Source organism: Argiope bruennichi, chromosome 11 (assembly GCF_947563725.1).
Source record: "Argiope bruennichi chromosome 11, qqArgBrue1.1, whole genome shotgun sequence".
NCBI classification, from domain to species: Eukaryota; Metazoa; Arthropoda; class Arachnida; order Araneae; family Araneidae; genus Argiope; species Argiope bruennichi.
Window position 1 is genome coordinate 42,309,569 of NC_079161.1, and position 23,701 is coordinate 42,333,269.

Consider the following 23,701-nt stretch of genomic DNA (forward strand, 5'->3'; position numbering starts at 1 on the left):
TATAATGCCACCAAAATTTGCAAATTATATTTAAAAAAAATCCTCAAAAATCAAAATTACATGGGAATTTTTAAATTACGTATTTTGTATATATACTTACTGTAGCTAAAAAATGTTTCTATATAAAATATTTATACATTTTACAATAATTATTTTATTAAAAATATTTTAATAAAAATTAAATCATATAGAACGAAAACACTGTAAATTAGAAATGATCAATGTTAGATAATCAGATTTTAACACTTTGACTGCCGTGCCGAATACATTACAATGTAATTTATCTGGGCCACCGATCACCGCTGACTCCCACGACAGTCAAAGTGTTAAGCTTGAATAGTTATTAACCAAAATTTATGTGCAAGCATGGTACTTTTCGGATTTCAAGATGCAAGTGTTCAAAGATTCCGGTTTTTCATATTGATGGACTACATTTCGATCCGTTCTTCGTAGAATGTTACTCTCAGTAATATGATATAAACCCTAACTTTCTCTTGAAGCTCTTCATCAGTCTCGGAGCTTTGATCTCTTTGTCACTTTTTCAATTCAGGGAAGCGATGAAAATCACTCGGCTCTAAGTCACGTTCTCGATGAAGTGAGCAGGGTGTAAGAACGCAAAACTATCGCAACAGAAGATCTTGTCCAAAGAGTTGATGAAGTGGTTCGAAAGAAATGGAGGATGCGTTAAATCACCGACTACGACCTGGTCGACCAGCATGTCAAAATTTTGCCTCTGGGGAATGAATATTTAGACATCCCTACACCATATTCTTTTCAGGATATAAAAATTAAAATCTTCCAGTATAATGAAAAGCTTCAAAGGAATGACCCCTCTCATATTACTAAATGATGTAAAACACAGCAGAAAATCTTATTTAACAAATTAATTAAATACTTTAAAAGAAACTGAAGTGTTGGAAAACTAGACAAAGATTAGGCTCCCTAACATGCCAAATTGCAACTTTAGAGTGTGAATGTTTAAGTATTCCTGATTCCTGTTCTTTTTTAATATGATCTCTAGACTAATCAGGAGTTTAAAAGGAATGTTAAAGACCATTTCACTTCATTTATCGCAACAGTTTTCAAAAAAGGAATCAGAAACTTTGTCCATCAATATGACAAATATCTGAATCTTCTCAGTGATTGTTTCGAAAAATAACCATGTTTGTACTAAACTTTTGGCAACAAATTTATTTTGTTTTCTACTCTTGTGTTTTTATGGTTCATTAAAAGATGAACCAACTGCAGTGGTCACCCACCCCAAAACTTACTCGCATCCTCCCTAATATACTTTACATATAAGAGAATGCCTTACATGGCATGACAATAATTTCGCAATATTAACTTTTAGCGTAGATTTAGCATTTTTACTGAATCTATCGTATCATCTTTGGCGAGCTATTTGGCGATTAAACCCTAGCATGCGTTATTAGTATCCAAAAATCGAATTTCTGTTTTAGACACGTTTTTCTGAACTGATAGAAACAAATATTTGACACAAAACTTCACTTGTAGTCACAAAATCCCATACTAAATTTGATATATTTATGTCATTGGGAAATTGATTTATGATGTTTACATATTTCTGAAAGTACAGACGGAAAGATAGTCAACCCATTCGTTTTGTAATTATCGTGTTAAATTATATTCGAACAGCCGGATAGATGGACTTCCCCTGAATATATTTTACTGAAAATTTTATAGAAATCTGCAGATTTTGTGTTTCTAATGACACTTGTCATAGACAAGCCCACTGACTTTAGAAGTCAGTGATTTTAAGCCAAGGACACGTCTCTTGTTTTTCAGTAGCGCCAAGACTACAACTTAGCTACACACACGTCACAACTCTTTTTACGGGGTGGACTTCATTCATGCATTTCATTCACATATAGTAATTTGGACCTGAATCAGAAAACGGTCACCCCTGATCCAGTACCCGCAGTGGTATTACTCTCGACATGGAGGACGTTGTGACTACGACAGATTTATACGCGCGCCAGTCACCACACACGCGGAGAGTCTTCGGTCGGGGGGGGGGGGTTCGAACTCGCAATCCAAAGGACGCGAATCCAACGCCCTACCAACCAGGCTATTCCCAACCTTTTGCAGATTTTGCGTAAAGACCATATACCAAAATTTCATCTGTCTAGCTCAAATTCGAGTTCGAATTTTTGACGATTGCTATACTTTCACGGTACTACGTCTACGAGAAAGTAAAAATGAATGCTTCTAATATAGAGAATTTAATTTAAAAGCATGGAATTTGCATTAATTTTTTTATCTCGCATGAGAAACATGATACGATTGCAGCTGCTTTCAACACCTTATTTCTCTTTCTCTAGGGGTCGGTTTCTACATCGGAGAACCTTGTGAATCCACCTGCAATAGCATTTTGTTCCACGTGTACTGCAACAAAAGCAGTGGACGTTGCGAATGCCATGATCAGTACCCAGTGAACATTGAGAACAAGGTATGTGTAAAAGGTAAGTGGAATGACTGAATTTATATTTTTCACTAAACTTGTAGAAGTTGATATAAGTAGCATTATGAAGATTTTGTTTTCCAGTGATGTCTCTGTTATCCGTGGTTTTCCGAGATCAATAATTGCAATAATCTCTACTAATAATAAAGCAGTTTGTGTGTGCGTATGTTTGCGAATATGATTGTGTGGGCACCTTTATAAGCTAAATTGTTTGACGTATCAAATTTAGCACAAATATAATTTGTAGCGTTGTATCACACAAAAACGGATGGACTTTTTCAAAATTTTAATTATTTAAAAAAATTACAGTTCCTAGCGTTTTTAAGTGAAAACTTCTGAAAATAGTGATCTGTGTGTTAGCTGTGGTAATTTTACAGATAAAGCAAATGATTTCGGTTAATTAGTTGCGAATATAGATGCAAGTGAAATTGTTAGCTCAAAGCAAATCCTTGAGGAAAAAATACTTCGAATCTTAGAGAAGGAATTGAACAAAAAAATGATTTTTACACCCTTAAAATTCAAGAAATTGCGCTTCTAATAATATAAATTTATTTTTCAATTATTTTAATTTTAATAATTTTAAAAAAATATCTTTTTACGTAATTTACAAAGTAAATTTCATTTTTGTTACGAAATTCAAATAATTTTCGTCGTTTTATCCAATATTTAATCGTGCAGTTTTATCCTATTGCTAGAACCTAAAGACAGATTACTTTTATTACCAGATTAATTTGTATTAAGGATAAGAAAGTGAAGTTATACTGTGACAGATGGGGTGAAAGTAGAATGTATATTAATTACCAAGCACAATTATGTTTCTAATGGCAAGAGATGTCACGGGACTTGACTCCATTAAAAAGGTTTAGTTATACAATAAATAAAACGAGTGCAAGGCTATTGAAATAACATGATTTTAATATCTGCCATAATTTGATAAAATCATTATTTTTATAGGAATCACCATAGGTGATGACATCAATATGTCAAAAGAATGCAAAGAAGTGAGGGGGAGGGGTGACTTAAGGGACTAGTTTGAACCAAACCTGTAGTTACGGAGGGTGATATTCCATTTAGATAAAATGGGATTCATCCGCCCACAAGATATTCCATGGGTAACAGTCGTTAATGATATTGTGTAAAATAGCAAGTAGTTGGGCTTTTTTTTTTTCGGAAAATAAAATCCCATGTTCTTCTGCAAACCATTACTAAGTTTGATAGCATTTTGTTCAACAGTTTTTCTTTTATGGCATTTCATAGTGGAATTTGATTTTAAAAAACTTCATATATCTTTATTTTTAAATAATGTCTAAGAATCTACTTTTTTTAAACCCATGTTCATCATTGAAGTATAAGTTTTACGATATTTTTTTCAGCGTTACCTACTTTTATGATTTTATTTTGGAGTTTATTTTTTGGATAAACAATATCTTCTCTTTTATATTGTACTAATAAAAGAGCATTTTTTGCAATTATTTTCAATTTAATTCCTTTTTTTTTCTGATATCTTTTATTTTTTTATATGTTTTTACTTTTTCTGTTTAGTAACAATTATCCCGTATTTTTATTCTATAATTGCTATTATTAAATACTTTTAAGTCTTTATTATCATGTGAGAACATGATGTTATTTTGGTTAGGGAGTTTTGAAACTCGAAATCGCATAGGCAATGAATATTGAAGCTCGAAATCGCGTAGGCAATCAATAAAGCATAAATGGCAATTTTCATCATCATCTTTTAATCGTATATATTTTTTACCTGCTTTTACCAGTATTGCATTATCATTATTATGTATGTTTCTTTGAAAGCCGATGCGTTTTTAAAAGATTGATCTGCTTTTAACAGCATTGATTTATTATTACGTATGCTTCTTTGATAGCAGATGCGCTTTTAAAAGGTTGACGTAGAACTATGACATCATAGCTGTTATTTCATCTCAAAATCGATCGAGTTCCAAAACTTTGTTTGCCAACCAAAAAAAAATTAAAAAGGAAAGTTTAAAAAAATTATCATTATATGTAGAGAGAGGGATAGAGACCGATAGAGAAGTTTCGTAATTGTTTCAAACCGGTTTAAACTAGTTAATGACTTAAATAAATTAAGACAAATAATAACTTAAAAATAGTAATGTTCTCACATGATAACTTGAAATTTGCGATCGTAGATTTCATTTTGATTTTTCTCCAGCTTTTGTTTTATTATTATATATATTTTAATTCCTTATCAAAACAAAAAAACTATGAAATCTGAAATCAGTACTTTGCTTTAATACAGATGGCATCCCACGTGCGGAATCAAAATTTTTATTAATTAATAAACTGATGATTCAATTCTAGGAGAAATAATATTTTTTTTAAATCAAAAATACGTTATAAAAATTAAAAATATTCGTTACAAACTCCAGTACAAATTAAAATGACAGAAAAAAATGATTGCAAACTTTATCCAGAAAGTACGAAACAAATCAAATGAGAACAACAAGTATATAAAAAGCTGAAGATTTCCACGTACAGCGCCAACGAATTTTGTACTTAAAATACGTTCAAATAAAAACTTACTTGTGAATCAAGCACAAAGAAAATCGATCTTTCATGATTCTGCTACATTGTTCTGTCTTCGCAATTGTTATGCTAATTTATCTTTAGAAAAAGAACTTAGGATATAAATGTTTATTTTGGTATTTGAAGTTTATAGATATATCCCAACATTTGCGAATTTCTTTAATAAGAAAATTAGCAATGAAAGTTTGTGATATTTAATCGCTTTATGAAGACCTTGCATTAATAATTTATTTTATTCCAAATATATTTCAAAGTATAGTATATTTCAATTATATATTATTATTATTATTCCAAGTAATCTTCAAAGAAACAAAGATGCAAATGAAATTGTCATGATAGCTACTTGAAGAAAACAAAATGTTATGTATAAATCAGCTTATTTTCAATACAATCGTCATGGAGATTCAGGCTTTAATATATCCATAGCTCAATCCCCAAGGGTGACACCTCGAAATGAGGATGAGATGCTTCCGCCATGGTGGTTGTATCTCGCCACAATGGAGGGTACTCGAAAAGGTGGGGGTCTGGCTCCTCCCATCGATGACGGTACTTACTTCCTTAGGGAAGGGTTGTACCGTGGCCCGTGATGGCCCTTAGGACCACAGTTCCCGCCAGTGTTGCTGTTGCGGCGGCCCGGTCATTCAGTATTATTTATCCGTGTCCTTGCGGGAAGTTCGGAGAGTCAGTGATATGATATATCCATAGGTCATTTTTTCAATCTTTCTTCGAAAATTATTGCAGCCAGAGATATAAGATGAGTCTTAATAATTTTGGGAAGCTTCTCATTATACTGGTAACTATGTCATCCTTGTTCAATTCAGGGGAAAGAGGAAATTCACTCGGCTCTAAATAGTGTTCTCAATGAAGGTAGATGGATCAGATTGTAAAGACTCAAATCTACAGCAGCAGTAGATCTCGTATTGAGATGTTACTTGGATGAATTAAAACCTGACAACTGTTCTGTTTTTTGCTCTGAACTTATTGCAGTCTATAAGGGTCTTCAAGTTCAGTGACGACACGGCCACTGAATTTGCCTTCAGGGACATTTGGATTTTAACAGACAGTCGTTCCTCTATATAGCACCTTTCTCATTGGACGAAAGAGGGGGACAAGATTAGCATGAATATCTTAGACCTTATTGCGAGGCTCTCTGCAGAACACTCTGCGCACTTTCAGTGGGTCCCCCCCCACATGTTGGTTTAAATGGTAATGAGATAGCCGATAGCTAAGACAGCCTCAGCTAATATATTTCATGGTGACCCAACACCAACCGATTTTGAAATCTCCTCTAACAAAAATATGGAGTCGTAAATATCGTCAAAAATGAAGAGTCCTATCTGCTCACCCTCGTTTTTTGAAGGCACACAACAAATCCCTCACCTTTCAACACGGACGGAGGATCTTTGCTGAATGTCCTTGGTGCAAGGCAGATCAAACCTCCCCAATCATATTTTTAAATGTTTAAATGTTATTTTTTTTTGAGATTTTAAGGGATATGCTTTTGTTTTTAGACTTTTTAGATATCTTTGGTTTCATGGAGTTGGTATAATGCAGCTAAAACACCCGGGATCAGAAACAAAAACAACAACAGATCTTATCCAACGAGTTAATGAAGTGGTTCGAAAGACATGGAATATTACTTTAAATCACAGACAACCAGCTGGTCGACCAGCATGCCGAAATTTGCCTTTGGGTAATGAATGTTTAGACATTCCTACTCCATATTTTCTTCTTAAAATACAAATCCAGTCTAATGAGAAGCTTTAATGAAATATCCAGACCCATCTCATATTACTCAATGAAGTTCTCAATGAATCAAGACGCAATAGAAAATCTTGTGTGACAAGTTGATTAAATAGTTCAAAAGAAATGGAAATGTTAGAAACCTAAGTAATATGCAAGCCCATCCCATATTCTAACGTTTTTGGAGATATTTTTTTGAAAGCGTAATCATAATTTAAATAAGACTTTCCCTTCAGATATATTGTTTGAACCCAAGAAACTGCATCATTTATTCATTGTCGCCCTTTAACTTTTTTTCTCTATTTGTAATTCGAAGATGAGTTTCTGTTTCCTAGCTGGCAACACTTCAAACATAAATAAATAGATTTCAACTCGTATCAAAATATCGTTTCGAACTTTGTGTTTTTCGCTAAAAATATTCTTACCTCAGTTTTGGAATCAAAGAAGTGAAAATGGAAACTTCGTCCATTGTAACGACAAATGGCTGCATCTTCATAGCGATTATGTCGAGAAAGAGCCATGCATACGTTTGTCTTTTGGTAATGAATTAATTTTGTTTTTTAATCTTGTTTTTTCTATGGTCATTCGGATGTTGAAAAATAGATCCTCATTTTCATATCAGTATAATTATATGGTAAGAAATAACCATGCATCCATTTGACTTTGAATAATGAATTGTAATTGTAATTTTGTCTTTTCCGATGGTCACTATGGTATGGATGTAACTGTGGTATGGTAGTGACATTCTATGGTCACTAGGATGTTGAAAAATAAGTGGAATCTACTACGTATTTCGTATGAGTATAATTATGCCGACATAATTTCGAGAAATAATCATGCATATATTGACTTCAATCGAATGTTGAAAAATAGAAGAAAGGTCTCCATATTTCATATCAGTATAATTATGTCAGCATAATTTCAAGAAATAATCCTTTCTGTATTTGACTTTTGGTCGTAATTAAATTTTGTGTTTTAATCTTGTCTTTTTCTATGGTCATTCAAATGTTGAAAAATAGATGAAAGGACCACGTATTTCATATGAGTATAATTATGTCATCATAATATCAATAAATAATCATGCCTATATTTGACTTTTGGTCATAATTAAGTTTTGTGTTTTAATCTTGACATTTCCTACTATTAGTTCACATTCTCCCTATATATAAATATATATCTTGTTCAATTTTTCAATCGTTAATAAAATATTTTTTATTCGTCCACTCAAGTTCAAATACATTTTTTAAAACTGTTAGTTGATGACACTTGATGTTAATAGAATTTTTTCAAATATTAATTCATTAATTATTAAATTTAATTAATTTTTAATACTTTAAATAGAGTTTTAGCTGTTGGTAATGAAAATTGAAATCAACAGGCTGTAGCTCCATCGGTGAAATGCAAGGATTTCAGTATTTTTCACGTGAAGGTGAAGAATGCGAGTTCAATTCTTGCGAAAGTATGAATAGACTTAGATTTTCTTTATTTTTTTTTATTACTTTTTCTATGGTCACTCGAATATTGAAAAATAGATGAAAGGACTACGTACTTCATATCATTATAATTATGTCAACATAATTTCGAGAAACAATCATGAATATATTTGACTTTTGGTAATGAATTAAGTTTGTTTTGTAATCTCGTCTTTTTCTATGGTCAATCGGATGTTAAAATAAAAAGAAGAAATTCGTATTTCACATTAGTATAATTGAATAATATGTCAATAAAACATTATAGACAAAAGCTTCTTGATCCCATGCACAACATGAACGAGTTTCTAAACCCCAGAAATTTTATTTTGTTGATTGTCTGTCACAGACACAAAAGTAATATATCTTGCATTTCTATTGATCAATCGCGAGCCGTACTTAATGTGCCCAAAATGATTGATACTGTCTTTTTTTTCTTATATCAGGGGAAAGAATGCTTTAAAAGTGATTGAATCAGTATAAAAAACATATAATAATTTATGTCTGATCAGTTTGGCGGTAGTCATAAATCTTTAGCCAGGTTAGAAAAAAATTATTTCAATAAAAGTAATATTGGAGAGTTAAAGCTCTCAGAGTAGAACTGACGAGTTTAAATCTAAGAATGATTTATTGTTTCTAAATTACACATAGACACATTTAATTTTTAAAAAAAATGAAAGAGAAATATCTGAAAAAACCGTATTGGTTGGGAGTTCTTTGTACTTTAGCGTTTCGTAACTAGTTTCGGTCGGTCACTATAATTTTATATTGCCAGAACAGAATTATATCAGGTGAATGACTACAATTCAACTGTATTTTGAAAACTTCGTATTTTCTTGTCCTTCCTTATCCTGACTTTTAATTTTATCATGGCATCTCAGAAAACCTCCCTTTTGGGCAGAAAGTCTTCGGTATGAAAGAGTCCTTACCGATTCATCGGGCCGCAGTGGCCTGGTGGTAAGGTCTCGGCTTCAGGCTCGAGATCCGATTCTATCGAAGAACCGCCGTATGAGCGGATTTGATGCACGCTAAATCCGTTGGGATCAAACGTCCTCCCGCTGGTGTGGTGTGGAAGTTTGGAGAAGGGGTGCCAGCTCAGGTGTCGTCCTTGTCATCTGACTGCGGTTCAAAATTTCGAGGTCCATCCCAAAATAGCTCTAGTGTTATTTTGATATGGAACGTTAATATAACTAAACTAAACTTCAATACCCTCCCCCCCCATTTTATTCATATTACATCCTTATTTCTCCTCTAGTATCTCAGTTTTATATAATTGCTTCTTTTTGATTTATATTGTACATTACCATGTTCATTCATTTAGTGTTCTTGTACTCCAGGTCTTATATTTCAAATATGGGATTTTGTGACTAGAAGCATAGTTTTGTCTTTTTTTTTTTTTCAATCGGTTGGAAAAAACGCATCTAAAGCAAAAACTCGATTTTCGTATACTATTTACCGTATGCCAGAGATTGTTCACTAAATAACTCGCCAAGGATTACACAATAAATTCAGTAAAAATATTAAAGTCACGCCAAAGGTTAATATTTCGTAGCTATTTTACGCCAAAGCCGTGCAAGGTAAACATTTTCGTATATTATTAATTGCATGCCAAGGAGTTGTCTGGCATAACAAGTTTATTAGAGTATGCGGAAAAGTTTAGGTGAGAATACAGCCGCTGGTTTATTAGTTTAGTTTTTGAATTTTAAATTACGATAACCAAGATATTAATTACCACGAAATTAAATACATTTTTTTGTGTGTGTGCATTTTATCGCTGCTATATATATAGTAAATCTTAAAAATGAAGCAAAAATCATCAAATGAAGCCTAAAACATTCTTATACTACAACACTTCTTAATTATAGCTTCAATACCCTTAAATGTTTTTTCACCGAAGAAGTATCTTCAGAAAAACACCGTTTGGCTGTTTTGATGTTTAATTGTCGCCAGGTTATCAAAACCATAAACATTCTTTTACAGCCTAAGTTATGACGTCATCGATTGCTTTATCAGACAGATGATGTCAAAACTTGCGCGGTTGCAACCGTGAGATTACTTCATTTGAAGCGACAGAAAGTTTTGAAATCTATAAATAGATCCAGGAGTCCAACTTATGAATCGAGATTTGCCGTAACAGGAAGTACGTCAGATTCACCTTCAGAAAGGTGCGTTCATAACGACAAAATGCATCATAATACATTTCAAATTTCATATAATATATGTGATGTAAATAGGGAAAAAAAATCGGAAATTGCTTTATAACAAGACAATTTAAGAAAACCTTACCCATTTTTTTCTGTTTTTCATTTTTATTTTTGTTATTAATATTAATTAATAACAAATAATCACTTCACAGATGATAATATACAGAATATCCTCTTTCAGAAAATTCTAGAAACTTTTATGTCTTGTATAAAGATAAAAGTACATAGTTTTTTTTTTTAATTATTTGAAATAATTTAATGTTTTTCTTTTAAAATACTTGAATGCTTTGAAGTGCTAGATTTTATGATTATCAAAACTTTTTATTTTCTACTCTCTTTGGCACCAGAATTTCATTTCATTTTTTTTTCTCTTCCAATGTGATAATGCTTATAGACTGGTATACTATTTGTATCTGTATCATGGAACAAGGCTGAGAAAAAAATAATCATTTAAAAATTCTGTTCATTCATCTGAAGGCTATTAGACTTAAGAGTTGGTCGGTATTTATTTCTTAAGTAGTAGGTACTAACGTCACATGTGGTCACAGAAAGATAATGTTATCACCGATTCAAAATGGCAATTAGATTTTTAATTAAAATTTAATCAGCATTATAAACATTTTTATTAATAATTTCGGCATCTGCTAATGTATAAAAATCATTTTTACATTACTTTAAAACTAAAATAAAACTTCTTATTTATACCAATTTTATATGGATACAATTTTTCTCTCATTTTAATAAGTATTAAAATTGTAAGAATTCTACAACGCTTAGTTGTAAAAATTAAGATTCTTTTTGCTGTTTTATAAACAATCGTGTTTTGACTATATTAATAGGCATTCGTACTCACGGTACTACTGCTAATTAGGAGTAAATTAAATTAAAAATAAGTAAATGAAATAGTTGATTTAAGCTTAAAACATTGCCTTGCTACTGTCTTTCGAATTAGAGACTCAAATATAATTTAATTTTCTTTTATTTTGCTTATAAAATGGTATTAAAATATCTACACTAGTTAATTTTAAGACAGTTATAGGAATAATATTGGAAAATGCAGTAGAAAAATTCGTATTGTATTTTTAATCCACAAGCTGACATTATCACAGATTTATTGATCATTTGAAAAGATCATGCTACAATTTGATAAAAAAAAAGTTGTTTTTTTTTTGTAAAGAAACTTACTCGCAACAATATTATTAAAAAAAATTGAAAAAATAAAAGATTGTTACCAAAGATTGGCCTTTAAAAATTTATTATTTTAAAGTGAAAACGATTCATTCTAAATATTACCGTTTTACAAATGATTAATAATTATTATTACATGAATTTTTTAAGGAAATATGAATTAATTTGGAATTTTATTTTATAAGTTATAATAACAGCTTCGTTTTAGCAAAAAGAAAAAAAATTGAATTTACGAACAAAATTAGAATTTTCTGATAAAAAAAATGATAAAAATTGCAATGATAAAAAAACAACAACATCGGAAATTGATTAATGTGCATAATATGTTCACAATTATATTTTTTGATCGATGTCTGATTTAATATTCTGTGGAAATAAAAGCGAAAGACGGAAACACAGTCAGAATAGTGAAACTAATTCCATTGTTTTTCTGTTACTCACAGAACATGATTGAAAGTTTTATCAGAAAGGAAGAACTGCCATCTAATCTGATAGCAAAAAGAAAAAGGCTTACGTCACTTCCGGCTTCCGAGAGCTCCAGACGCAATATCCGGTTAGCCTTTCCAGATCATTAGACAAAACTTTTTGCATTATCGCAGAAAAGAGGCTCATAGTTGTTTTTATAGTAGCAAATATCTTTTTTTTGAGAACGTAGCTGGAATTATTTTTGTTTCTTGCAGTTTTATCTCTTTTAAAGTGTGATACTTACTTTTACAGAAAATAAATTCTCAATTCTAGTTCGGTATGAAGAAATTTATGAATCTATTTTCAACAGAAACGTAGAAATTAAAAACATTTTCAGGAAAGAATGTATTCAACAATTATTTTTTTTGATCTATGAATAATGAATATTTGAAATGACTAATCGTTTAAAAAATAAGGATTCGAGTTTTTTTTTTTTTTTAAATGAAAGTACGAACAGAATGGCAACTCTTTTTTACAAGTAAAGAGAAAATCGTTTGCAAATTTTTTAATTAATTTTTGAATGTTTACTGATATAATCTCATTAATAATGCCAGTTTTTAAAACTATGTTTAGCTTATTGATTGGGCTTTTCGCTTCATGCTGACGAATTCAAAATAAAAAAAAAAAGACGAAAAAAAAAAAGAATAAATATGGCAACTCCAATTATTAAAACTAAAGAAAAAAAAATGTTGTGTTGTGAAAAATAATTTATCATGCTTGAAAATTAATAATTACTCTCAAACAGTGTACAAAATATTTTGAAATTATTTCGGCCACATACTCGATACTTATAAAAAAAGTTTATTAGAAGAGACTTTGCTAGTCTTTATACATTATGCCGATGCCCAATGTCTGTCATAATAACAAAGTAAAAATATATTGAAAATCCATGTAAACCTTTTCCATACACTGCTCTTTTAATTTCATACTTCTAGACCATTCATTCTATTTGTTATAGATGTAAGACACGGATTAGTTATTCGAAAACAACGTGTCTTATATTTAAAATTTTGTTTTAAATGATATACTGTGCATTTCTGAGGATGAAATTATTTTTTATGTTTTTAATTAATGAAAAAGTAACAATTTAATTATTTTTCACAATACTCGGATTACTTATATTTTAGCATTTGCGGATAAAATCTGAAATATAGCATAAAAAAATATTTATGGTGGATGTTATCACATATCAAATAAGCTATTCTGAAAGTGAATGATCCATGTGAGGAAACAAAAAATTTCATATAAGCATTCGGCATAATGCTAATATAAAATGTTTCAACAGTTTGAAGTTTTAATTTTAAATAAAATGATAAAATTTGCGACAGCAAAAGTTTTTTTAACTTTGTTTTAGACGCGTGTTCCTCAAACGATTGAATCAAAAATTTGGCACAAACTGTAGTCACAAAATCCCGAATCAAATGTGATATATTTAAGTCATTGAGTTTTTGAATTATCGCGTTTACATGCTCCTGAAAGTACAGACCTACAGACAGTCAACCAGTAGTTGGATTTGGTTCAAAACTTGACAGGAGATTACACTATTAGATATTAAATCTGTGTACCGAGTTTTATCTATAGAACTTTATTCGTTTTGTATTTTTCTTGTTAATGTATATTCGGACAGCCTTCATTTGAACGGAATTTGCTAAAAATTAGACAGAAATCTACAAATTTGGCGGTAAGATTGTATACCAAATTTCATTCGTCTAGCTCAAAGTTTATTATCTATCAAATCAATTTTATTTCTTATAAGAGAGTAATCTTTGTCACAGACGTTTTTTTTAAATGTGTTTTTCGAGGAAGGTCTAAAGCATGGAGATTTGTCTTAATCTCGGGTTCGAATTTTTTTTTTTTATGATTGCTATACTTTATTCTGCATATAAGAGAAAGCAATAAGTTGTATTTATGTATCTCTTTTTCTGTTGTTTAACTTATTTTAAATCTTGTTTATTAAAAAAAATATATTCGCCCTCTGCTTTCTTGTTTGCGCAATAAAAACATAGTTTTTAATGAATGAAAAAGTAATTATTTAATTAATTATCAGGAAGACTTCTCATAAACATTCCTTATTGTTCGCTCACGAACAAGATTCGTGTGCTAATCGGAAGTAAATATACAGAGTTTTTTTGGATTTCTATAAGAAGCAAAAAATTATGGTTTCATTTTTATTTCTAAAGCCAAATCTGCAATTCGGTCTCGGGAGAGTATCAGTTTCTTTTTGTGTTACTACATAAGCAAAATATAATGTATATGCTAATCTATTTAGTTACAGCATGTATTGCCACATTTTCTTTAACATCATGCTGTCTTACTCTGCGCTTTAGGCCTCCTTGAATTCGAAAAACAGATTTTTGGAAAATGTTCATCTGTCTGTGACAAAGACAACTCAAAATCTCTTAGAGCTAGTTGATTGAAATTTGGTATACGGTCTTTGCACCAAATTTGCAGATGTCTATTAAATTTTGAGTTAAATATGCTCAGAAGAAGTCTGTCTGTCCGAATATAAGTTAACATGATAGTCACAAAACGAAATGAACTAGACAGATAAAATTCGATGCACATATTTAGCATCTATAATGCACACAACTGTCAAGTTTTGAGATAAATCCAATTACGGGTTGAGTGTGTTTTTGTCTGTACTTTCAGAAACATGTAAACACGACAACTCAAGAACGTAATGACTTAAACATATCAAATTTGATATCGGGATTTTAAGACTACAAGGGCAATTCTGTGTCAAAGTTTTGTTTTAATCGGTCTAGAAAAATTCATCTAATACACAAATTCGATTTTTTGATAGTATTAATTGTGTGCCAGGATTAATCGCGAAAAAAATCTCCAAGGACGATATGATAGATTAATTAGAAAATCACGCCAAAAGTGAATATTTCGTAACTATTGTACGACAGTGCCATGTAAGGTGTTGTTCGGATGACAAGTTTATTATGCGAGAAGGTTTTGGGGAGACCACTGCCGCTGGTTTTTCTGTAAGATGCGTAATAAATTCCAAAGTTGAATCGACGTGTATTTGACGCATAGGTGTTTGATTTATAAAATAACTCCTTTCTTGAGGATTTTTATAATTATAAGTTTATTTTCTACAATCATTCTTGTGCCAGTTATTCCTCGAAATTCTGCTTATTTCAAAATTCTTCTCTTGTTGTCGCAGTAGTTATATAACAGCCGAACAGTCATTTCGCTTCAAGAAAAGAAAGCCCATACTTCTAAAAAGATTTTTTTTCTTCAAAATTATTTTGCAAATATTTCGATGCATAAGAAAGATTTCAGTGAATGTTTTTTGGCAATTGTAAAATAAAAAAATTAAATAGTTAATTTTTTTATTTATTAAAAACAGTGGTTTTCTTTTACATGCGCACTATTTCGTCTGCAAATCACATGGTGAAGTAAAATATTTGTTTGACAGAAACGTCAAAGAATGGGAAAAAATAGTTCTTTTTCTAAAATTTATTTTATTTTATTGATTCTGAAAAATAGTGTAAATACTGAAATATAGAAAAATGTAACTTGAAAATTGATTTGAAGTTTTCAGCTACCTAAAAATTAATTTAAATCTTGACAATTTATTTTTAACAGTGGATAGAAATTGAAATTAACCGTTAAAATTGGCCACCTTCATGTTGTAAACACATTTAAATTGTTTATTCACGAGCTTGGAATAAATAATGTCATTTATTTTTAAAATGTTCATAATTTATGGTAAAAATTAACGTTCTGTTGCTTTTAAAATCGTTTGGTACAATTGCTATTTTCCCGAAAAACTATTAGATATTAAAACTCTTTTCGGTAGCAGATATGGCTAATTTCAATCAAAAATAAGATTGAAAATAACCGAAAGATTTTATGTATTATACCATTTTATATAAAATATTTTCTAATAAATTAACGCAAAAAACAAGTATTTTTTTAAAAAAATAAGATTATAATATTAAATGAATTTTTACTTTTCGCATATGACGCATACTCAAAATTTTTCTCAGATATTGAAGTAAACAAGGTTTTAATGAAATTCTTATGAACAATTAATTACATTTTTAATCTTTCACTAGCGAAAAAAAAAAATGAAAATTTATCGAGAGAAACATTGTGAATATCAGCTAGTTTCAAAATAAAGCTGACTGTATTATTTGAAACTTGTTCAGCATTAAATTAAAAATTAATTATTTTTACAGTCTGATGATATAAACTTCTTGTGCGGTTAATTTTTCTAATTTTCACGAAATGTATCAAATCGAATTTAGGATAATAGCAATTAACATGGATTCTATAAATTTCTAGTTTTTGTTAAGTTCACATTTTTTTAATTGCCCGAAACTTTTCAATCATTTAGATAACATGAAAATTAAACTAAACTATAGCTATCGGCAATTTCGCTAGTTAATTTAATATGCTAAAATCGGATAAGTAGCTTCTAAATATTTCTGCCTCTTTATATGCAAAATTTAGAACTCTCATAAACTATTTCAATTTAATATTTTTAAACACATTACTTTCAAAGAAAAAAAAAATGCGCCGAATGACATAATTTCATAAGCACAAGTTTATTTCAAATCAAAATGATGTCTTACTGTGCCACAACTTACCAATTAAACTGAATACTTAAAAAGTAAAAATAAAATTTAAAATACTCATTTGCAATAAAATGGCTAGTATTTACAACACACTTGATATAATTTTAAACAATATTGTTTAGTTTTAGCTTCTATCTACTTGTATGAAGATGAATGCTTATTTGAAGGTTTTTTTTAAATGTAAATCTATAGTTTTCGCTGAATGTTTAAGGAATATAACGCACGTACCCTTCAAAGTAAAAAGAAAGGTTACGAATTAACTTTTCAAAAATGCAAAAGTTACTTAATTTTTAATAAATTTAAATAAGTTTTAGTGCTTTTCAACTATATTTTCCGAAAATATAAACTCATAAATATTTTTTCCTTATCTCAAAATTAAAAAACAGACTTTTTAATGATACCAACTTTCTTAGCTGACAACTTTTTTTCGCTAATTTAAAAAATTCAATAAAAAATGAATGTGATATTTAGTCTATAATACGGTTTTTATAGTTATAAAGAAATACAACTAGTTCCATATTCTATTCAATTATTCCATACTGTGCATTTGGCTATGTGAAAATTAAGATAAAAAATTGCTTTTTGGACATTAATTCCGAAATAAAATTAATTATGGATTTACAGTTCTTGTATTTTTTAATTTTGTGATGTAACTTAAAAACTATATATAAACTCAGAACTTCGAAAGTCAAAAATTTTTTAAATAGGCTTTAAAAAAATCTTTTTGGCAGTCATTATAAGTATTAATATAATGCTTATAATGAATATGATATAATATGATTAATAAATTATGATATCTCACTTATTTTTTCACGTGAAGATGCCTCTTAATTCATAGGAAATACTTTAAAATATCATTTTTGTAATAGAATATAAAGTTTCAAAAACAAAGGGATTCTTGCAAGGGGCCTTATGTAAAGAATTAAATAAAAGAAACGGTTCACCAGATGAAGTGTACAAAGCAAATTTAATGAAATACAAATTCAAAATAACCAACGTGTTTGTTGCATGTACAATAACACGTGAAGTTTCAGACGACAAGTCCTTTGAATATTTACTTCAAATAATCCAAAATATCTTTATTATTATTATTATTTCTATAGTCGATCCAACTTTCCTGAAGAGTGTAATCGAAAAGAATCGGTAAGAAGAAAATTTCAGGTGATACATGCTGCATTCATTTTCAGTGTAAAAAAAATTATATAATAATAACAAAATAATGTAAATTTGTTTTAATAGTTACGTGGCCAAATAGAAGAACCTTTTGAAATTTTATAATCTCAATTTAGTTCACTGCGGGAGGCATAATTTACGTAAAAAGAGTAAGTGGTAAGAAATACATCAGTCTACATCACGACACAAAAGTAAAAGAGGCCAAATTTTTCTCTTCAGTGATTTTACTATGAGATTTGGATGGGGATTTCTTTGACACGTGTCGACTTAGGAAAGGGATTCTTAGGTATCTCTGAACGAATGTTGTAAGCATTAGTTTCTTATCCTTTCAATCAGAGCTTGAGAAAATGCTGATACCAGCAGTTTTATAGAGCGCGTGTTGAATTCATTAAATAAAAAGTGGGAATTGGATCAGGAACTAAGACACCATTTTAGAATGTTTAATATGGGCTAAAATAAAAATGAGGAAATCAATTAAGATTTAAATTAGATTAAGAGATTTCGTTATATAATGATATCATAGTAATACACAATTAATAATTAATATACATTTTAGTAAATAAAGCTTATAAACATATGCAACCCCGTTTAATAGTAACAAACAGCAAGAAGTAATAAGCATGCACATACACACACACACACACACACACACAAATGAAGAAAATGAAAGTTTGTAAAACAAATTCAAAAGAGAAAACGATATCTATAATATAATTTTTAAAAAGAGGAAATATAATTTAAACAGAGTGTGAAATATAATTTAAACAGAGTGAGAAATATAATTTAATCCTTTAAAGGGCCATTTTTTTTCTAGTCATATTATGTTAAAATATTTTTAGGCTTGAAATTAGAATAAGAAAAGGGATTCATTTAGCTTATCAGATAAATTTAATTTGATTCATTACTTAATTTGGTTAATTAATAATTAAATAGCAAATCAAGACACATCATTTTGTCTGAGATAAAGAACTGAAGCATCTAAGTTTCTGACTTACTAAAAAAATGTGTCAGAACTTATGACAACCTACATAATTTCATACAAAGATTGATAAATTTGGAAGGAAGCATACTTCTCACGGCCCTAGAAATGGTTAAAGAAGGAAAAAAATGATATCTAGAATACATTTTATAAAAGAAAAAAAAAAGTTAATAAAATTTAGGTAAGCACAAGGATAAAAAGAAAACTGTATCTGGGATAATCCATTTCTTGTGGAATAGTTGATCGGAAAAATCGCTTCAATCATTCTCTTAATAAAACTATCTGTAGGTTTGTTAAGAAGAAATATTTTCGTATAGATGAAGTCAAAAATTACGCGGAAAATAATAAAAAGGATTATTATTGATATTTTTGACTTTAAATACCATTGTTTTCACCATGTTGCATAAACTTATAACGTTATTTGTGCAAATGTATTGTTGCCATACTTCAGATTAGTATTTAAATCTGCGTTTCACATTTTATCTAGAATATTCGCCGCGTTTATTTAATCCGTCAGGGGGAAAAAAAAAATCCTGTAAAAACTTTCCTTTATGTTTGCAATCCCATGTTCGATTCTAAAAATGATTGTTTTTGTATGTCTGATTTTCTTTAAAATTTTTTTCCCATGCTTTTAGAATATCTCTTCATAAAAATACCAATGCTTATAAAAAAAATGTTAAAATTTTTTTTATTTTTAAAAGACTACTAGGCAAAGCTTGAGAGCCAATAAAATAAAATTTAGCATTCCACAGAATATTTTATATTTTTCGTGCTTAAATTTATCAGAAACAACAACATAAAATCATTAAAAAAAAAAAAAAAATTCTAGGCATACGAGGTAAACATTGCCAGTATAAAAAATGCATTATTTTTCAGTTTTCAAAGACAAAAAGATGTTTTTTATTATTATAAAAAATGAATGCCTACAAAAAGCCTCGAAAATCCGGCAGGCGATTTTTTCCCCCTTTTGTCTTGGGAAATAAAATATTTGTTCCGAAGAATGGAATGGCAACAAGTTTGAACCTTCGGGGAATCAGACAAGGAAGGAATTCGGAAATAATTTTTTCCGATTTCGTTTTCACTAATCCTCTTAGTTCTTTTCTTTTTTTTTGGTGAAATAAAGAAATCTTTTTGAAGGGAGGGTGTGAAATAACTGATGTCTCCAAAATCATTTCAAAACTAAATAGAAATGTTTTTTTTCTTCAATACAGAAATAATGTAAGGTCTTACAATTTTTACTAACAAACGTAGCCCAGAATCTTTATATGGAACTGCAAGCTTATAATCCTTATGTTCAAGAAATGATGCATATATATCTTCTTCATATTTTATTCAATTTCATTCTTCAAAATATTATCTAAACTTTTTAGATAGTTTAAGTAAATTAGAATAAAGGATGTCTAGTTAATTGAATTATTCAGATGAATTAATTTAATGTTATGCATGGATTATCACTTAGAAGCGTAATTATGTAATACATTTGCTTTTTGTTCGTCTTTTCTAGCATTATTAGATGTTCATCCAAATAGATTTTTTTTGAGATTTATAAAGCAGGTTTATTACAAAATAATCATTCCTTTTTAAAACAATAATCATTGCTTTTTGAAACTATTTTCAAAAATTGTAATTTCATTTTTCAATGCCTATCGGGGAAAGAAAAAGCAGATGTTAAACTTATAGATCTTACAGAAGCAGATGTTAAGCTTAATCAGTTGGGCCACCAGATGCTGCGCAAACTCATTCTAGCTTTAGGTTGTAAAATAAAAAAAACTTTTTGGTATGTTCGCAAGTTTCCAGTTCTTACAGTTTGCAATTTCTTCCTTTAGAATAACATTTAAGACACCCCTTACGTGCCCCCAATACCAAATGCGTTGAATAAGCATCAGAACCGTATTGCAAACGCTTTTGCGAATGTAAGAAATAATATATTTCAATGTCTTAGAGGAAAACTGGACTTACGTAGAAAATAAAAATTTTTAAAAAGTAGTAAAATGTAACTTCAATAAAAAATGTTATTTAAAAAATAAAGTTAATTGAAACAATTCAGACAAAAATGAGCCATGATGAAAGTGTAAAACAAAATTATGAAAGATACAATTTTTTTTTCTTAAATCCTGCACCGAAAGAATAACGTGCAGAACTTATTTTCGTGAATTAAAAAATTATGATTATTTGTATATGCCTTGGGTATTTGATTTGTTTTATCTAAATTATCGAAAAGACTATTTTTTACTTTCTGGAGTACAGCAAAAGTAAAAAAGTCGTCAAAAAATTCGAACCCAAGATTTTGAGGTATCTTCTCGATTTAGATCTCCCTGAGTTCCAAGAAACACCTTTTTGAAAAATGCCCGTCTGTCTGTAACGAAGATAACTCGAAAACGCTTTGAAGCTAGACGGATGAAATTTGGTGTACAGGCTTAAAACCAGTTTGTGGATTTATATCAAATTTTAAGCAGAGGTAATCTGAACGGGTCACGATAACTGCAAAATGAAAAGAGCTAGATAGATAAAATTCGGCTTACAAACTTAACATTTTTAGTATAGACGCAGAAAAAAATTTCAATAAAACCCAACAAGCGGTTGATCATCTGTCGGTCTGTATTTTCAGAAGCTTGTAAATGCGATAACTCGAAAACGGAATAATTAGAAAAAATCAAATTTGGTATGTGATTTTCTGATTGCAATTATAGTTTTGTGTCAAATTTTGCCTTCAATCAGTGGTAAAATTGTGTCTAAAATAAATACTAATTCGATTTTCGGGTAAAATTAACTGCATGCCAAGTGGTTATCGCAAAAAAAAAAAAAAAAAAAAAAAACTTGTTAAGGATGACACGAAAGATTCAGCAAAAGTACTAAATTTACGCCAAAGGTCAATCGTAATTACTGAATGCCATGCCATGCAAAACTTTCAATGGAATAACATCTTTATTAGATTAGATTAGATTAGATTAGAGAGTATACGAGAAAGTTCTGGGGAAACCACTTCCACTGGTTTGTTTCGTATGAATTAGTTGATAAATAGGCACACCAAAGGACTACAAAAATCTTATATCTCAAAAATGTGAAGTGTAAACTTGGCAAAAGTTTTAGTTTCACAATCGCCTTTTATGAAAAAACAATTGGGAGCTGAAAACTAAAATTTTTCTTCACAAAAATTTAAGTTAAATGACAAATTGATAAATTACAATTTCTTTGTATTTTAATATCCAAGAATTTGATAGAATCCTAATGCGTCCTCACATTCGTGATACATTTTTCCAACAATAAAGAAAAAGATCACTTAATGAAATTTTTTAATTGCAATCAAAAGATTATTAATTATTTCAAAAGACAATTTCTTTATCTCCATGCTTATTTACAAATCCGCAATCATACAGACAAATATGCATTGCATTTTTATCTAAGTCACAGTTTGTCTTATATTATCTCATCACAATAAGTCGGTGAGAAAAAATGAGTTCCTTGCAATCCAACTGCAGCAGAAATTAAATATACTTGTGGATTATTGAACAATCATTTTAATTTTGGCTGCAAATGTTTTTAGAAAAATTCCAAGTTTAGAACGATCATATATTATGTTAGACCCTTTGAAATAGACACTTCTGATAAATTATGATTATTATAAAAGTTTAAGATCAAATCGACGTGATGGGACTTGACATAGAGTTAATAAAGAAGATGTAATTCATGTTGTTGAAAAACTTGCAATTAAAAAAAATTAATAATATTTATGGTAAAATCTAATGAAGTTATACTATAAAGAAGATTATCATCAATAAACAATCATCTGAAGATTTAAACTCATAATATTACTTTAATATTTACTTAATTCACTTATTAAATTGTAATAATAATGATGATGATGATATCAAAGATAGGGCGTTTAACGCAATTTATCTATACTACTATTATAAATGTGAAAGTTTGGATGGATGTTTGTTAGTCAATCATGCCAGAACGGCTGAATAGAATTGGATGAAATTTAGCAGAGAGATAGATTATAGTCTGGAATAGGACATAGGGTACAATTTATTCCGTTTGATTGTTTATTAATTAAAAACTAACTTTCCCGCCAAAAATCGCCAAATGAGTAAAGTTTCAGGGTTGTTTTTTTCCCCCACGCCAATGAGATTAGGGTTAACATGATTTTGACTATTATTTCAAACGATTCTGTTTAATTTCTTAGTGTTCGATGCATTTAAAATTAAACATTGTTAATGAATCGATCTTTCGGATTCATTCTGAAGTACTTTTGAATTAAAATAAAACAGAATAAAGGAAATTAAAAATTTATAATCTATATTGCGTTACCCCAACTGGCGTAGAAAATTCATACATTTGTGTTACCCCAATTGGCGTTGAAAATTCACGCATGCGCAGGAGTAACAAAAGATAAAGACATTGATGCTATAAATTCCAATCTATTTCTACGCGTACGAAGTCGCGGGTAAAAGCTTGTGATCAATAAATTAAAAGTTGTATTTGCAATTTATATTCTATAATATTTATTTGAATTAATATTTATAGGTAATTTTCTTTAAACCAGCGGGAGTGACCACCCCAAATTTTTTCACATATACTTTAATAAGATATTATATCAGAGAACGCATTACATATCATTCATTGGTGTACAACAGATGCTAAGTACTAACCTTTGGCCTGAATTTCGCATTTTTACTGAATCTTTCCTATGATCCTTGGCGAATATTTTGGCGATTAATCCCTGGCATGTGGTTAATAGTATCCGAAAATCGAATTTGTGCTTTAGATACGCTTTTATCAACCGATTGGAACAAAGATTTGACACAAAACTTCACTTGTAGTCACAAAATCCTATGCCATATTTG

The 23,701-nt window shown here is 29.7% G+C and overlaps 1 protein-coding gene across 2 annotated transcripts in view; it reads left to right on the forward strand.

The window, feature by feature from the left end:
- LOC129956985 (uncharacterized) overlaps window positions 1-23,701 on the forward strand; it is a 453,467-nt gene that overhangs the window by 311,633 nt on the left and 118,133 nt on the right. For both annotated transcript variants that reach the window (XM_056069077.1, XM_056069078.1), the window contains exon 3: window positions 2,343-2,483. In XM_056069077.1, coding sequence (XP_055925052.1) covers window positions 2,343-2,483 — 141 coding nt within the window. The remainder of the gene's footprint in view (window positions 1-2,342; window positions 2,484-23,701) is intronic.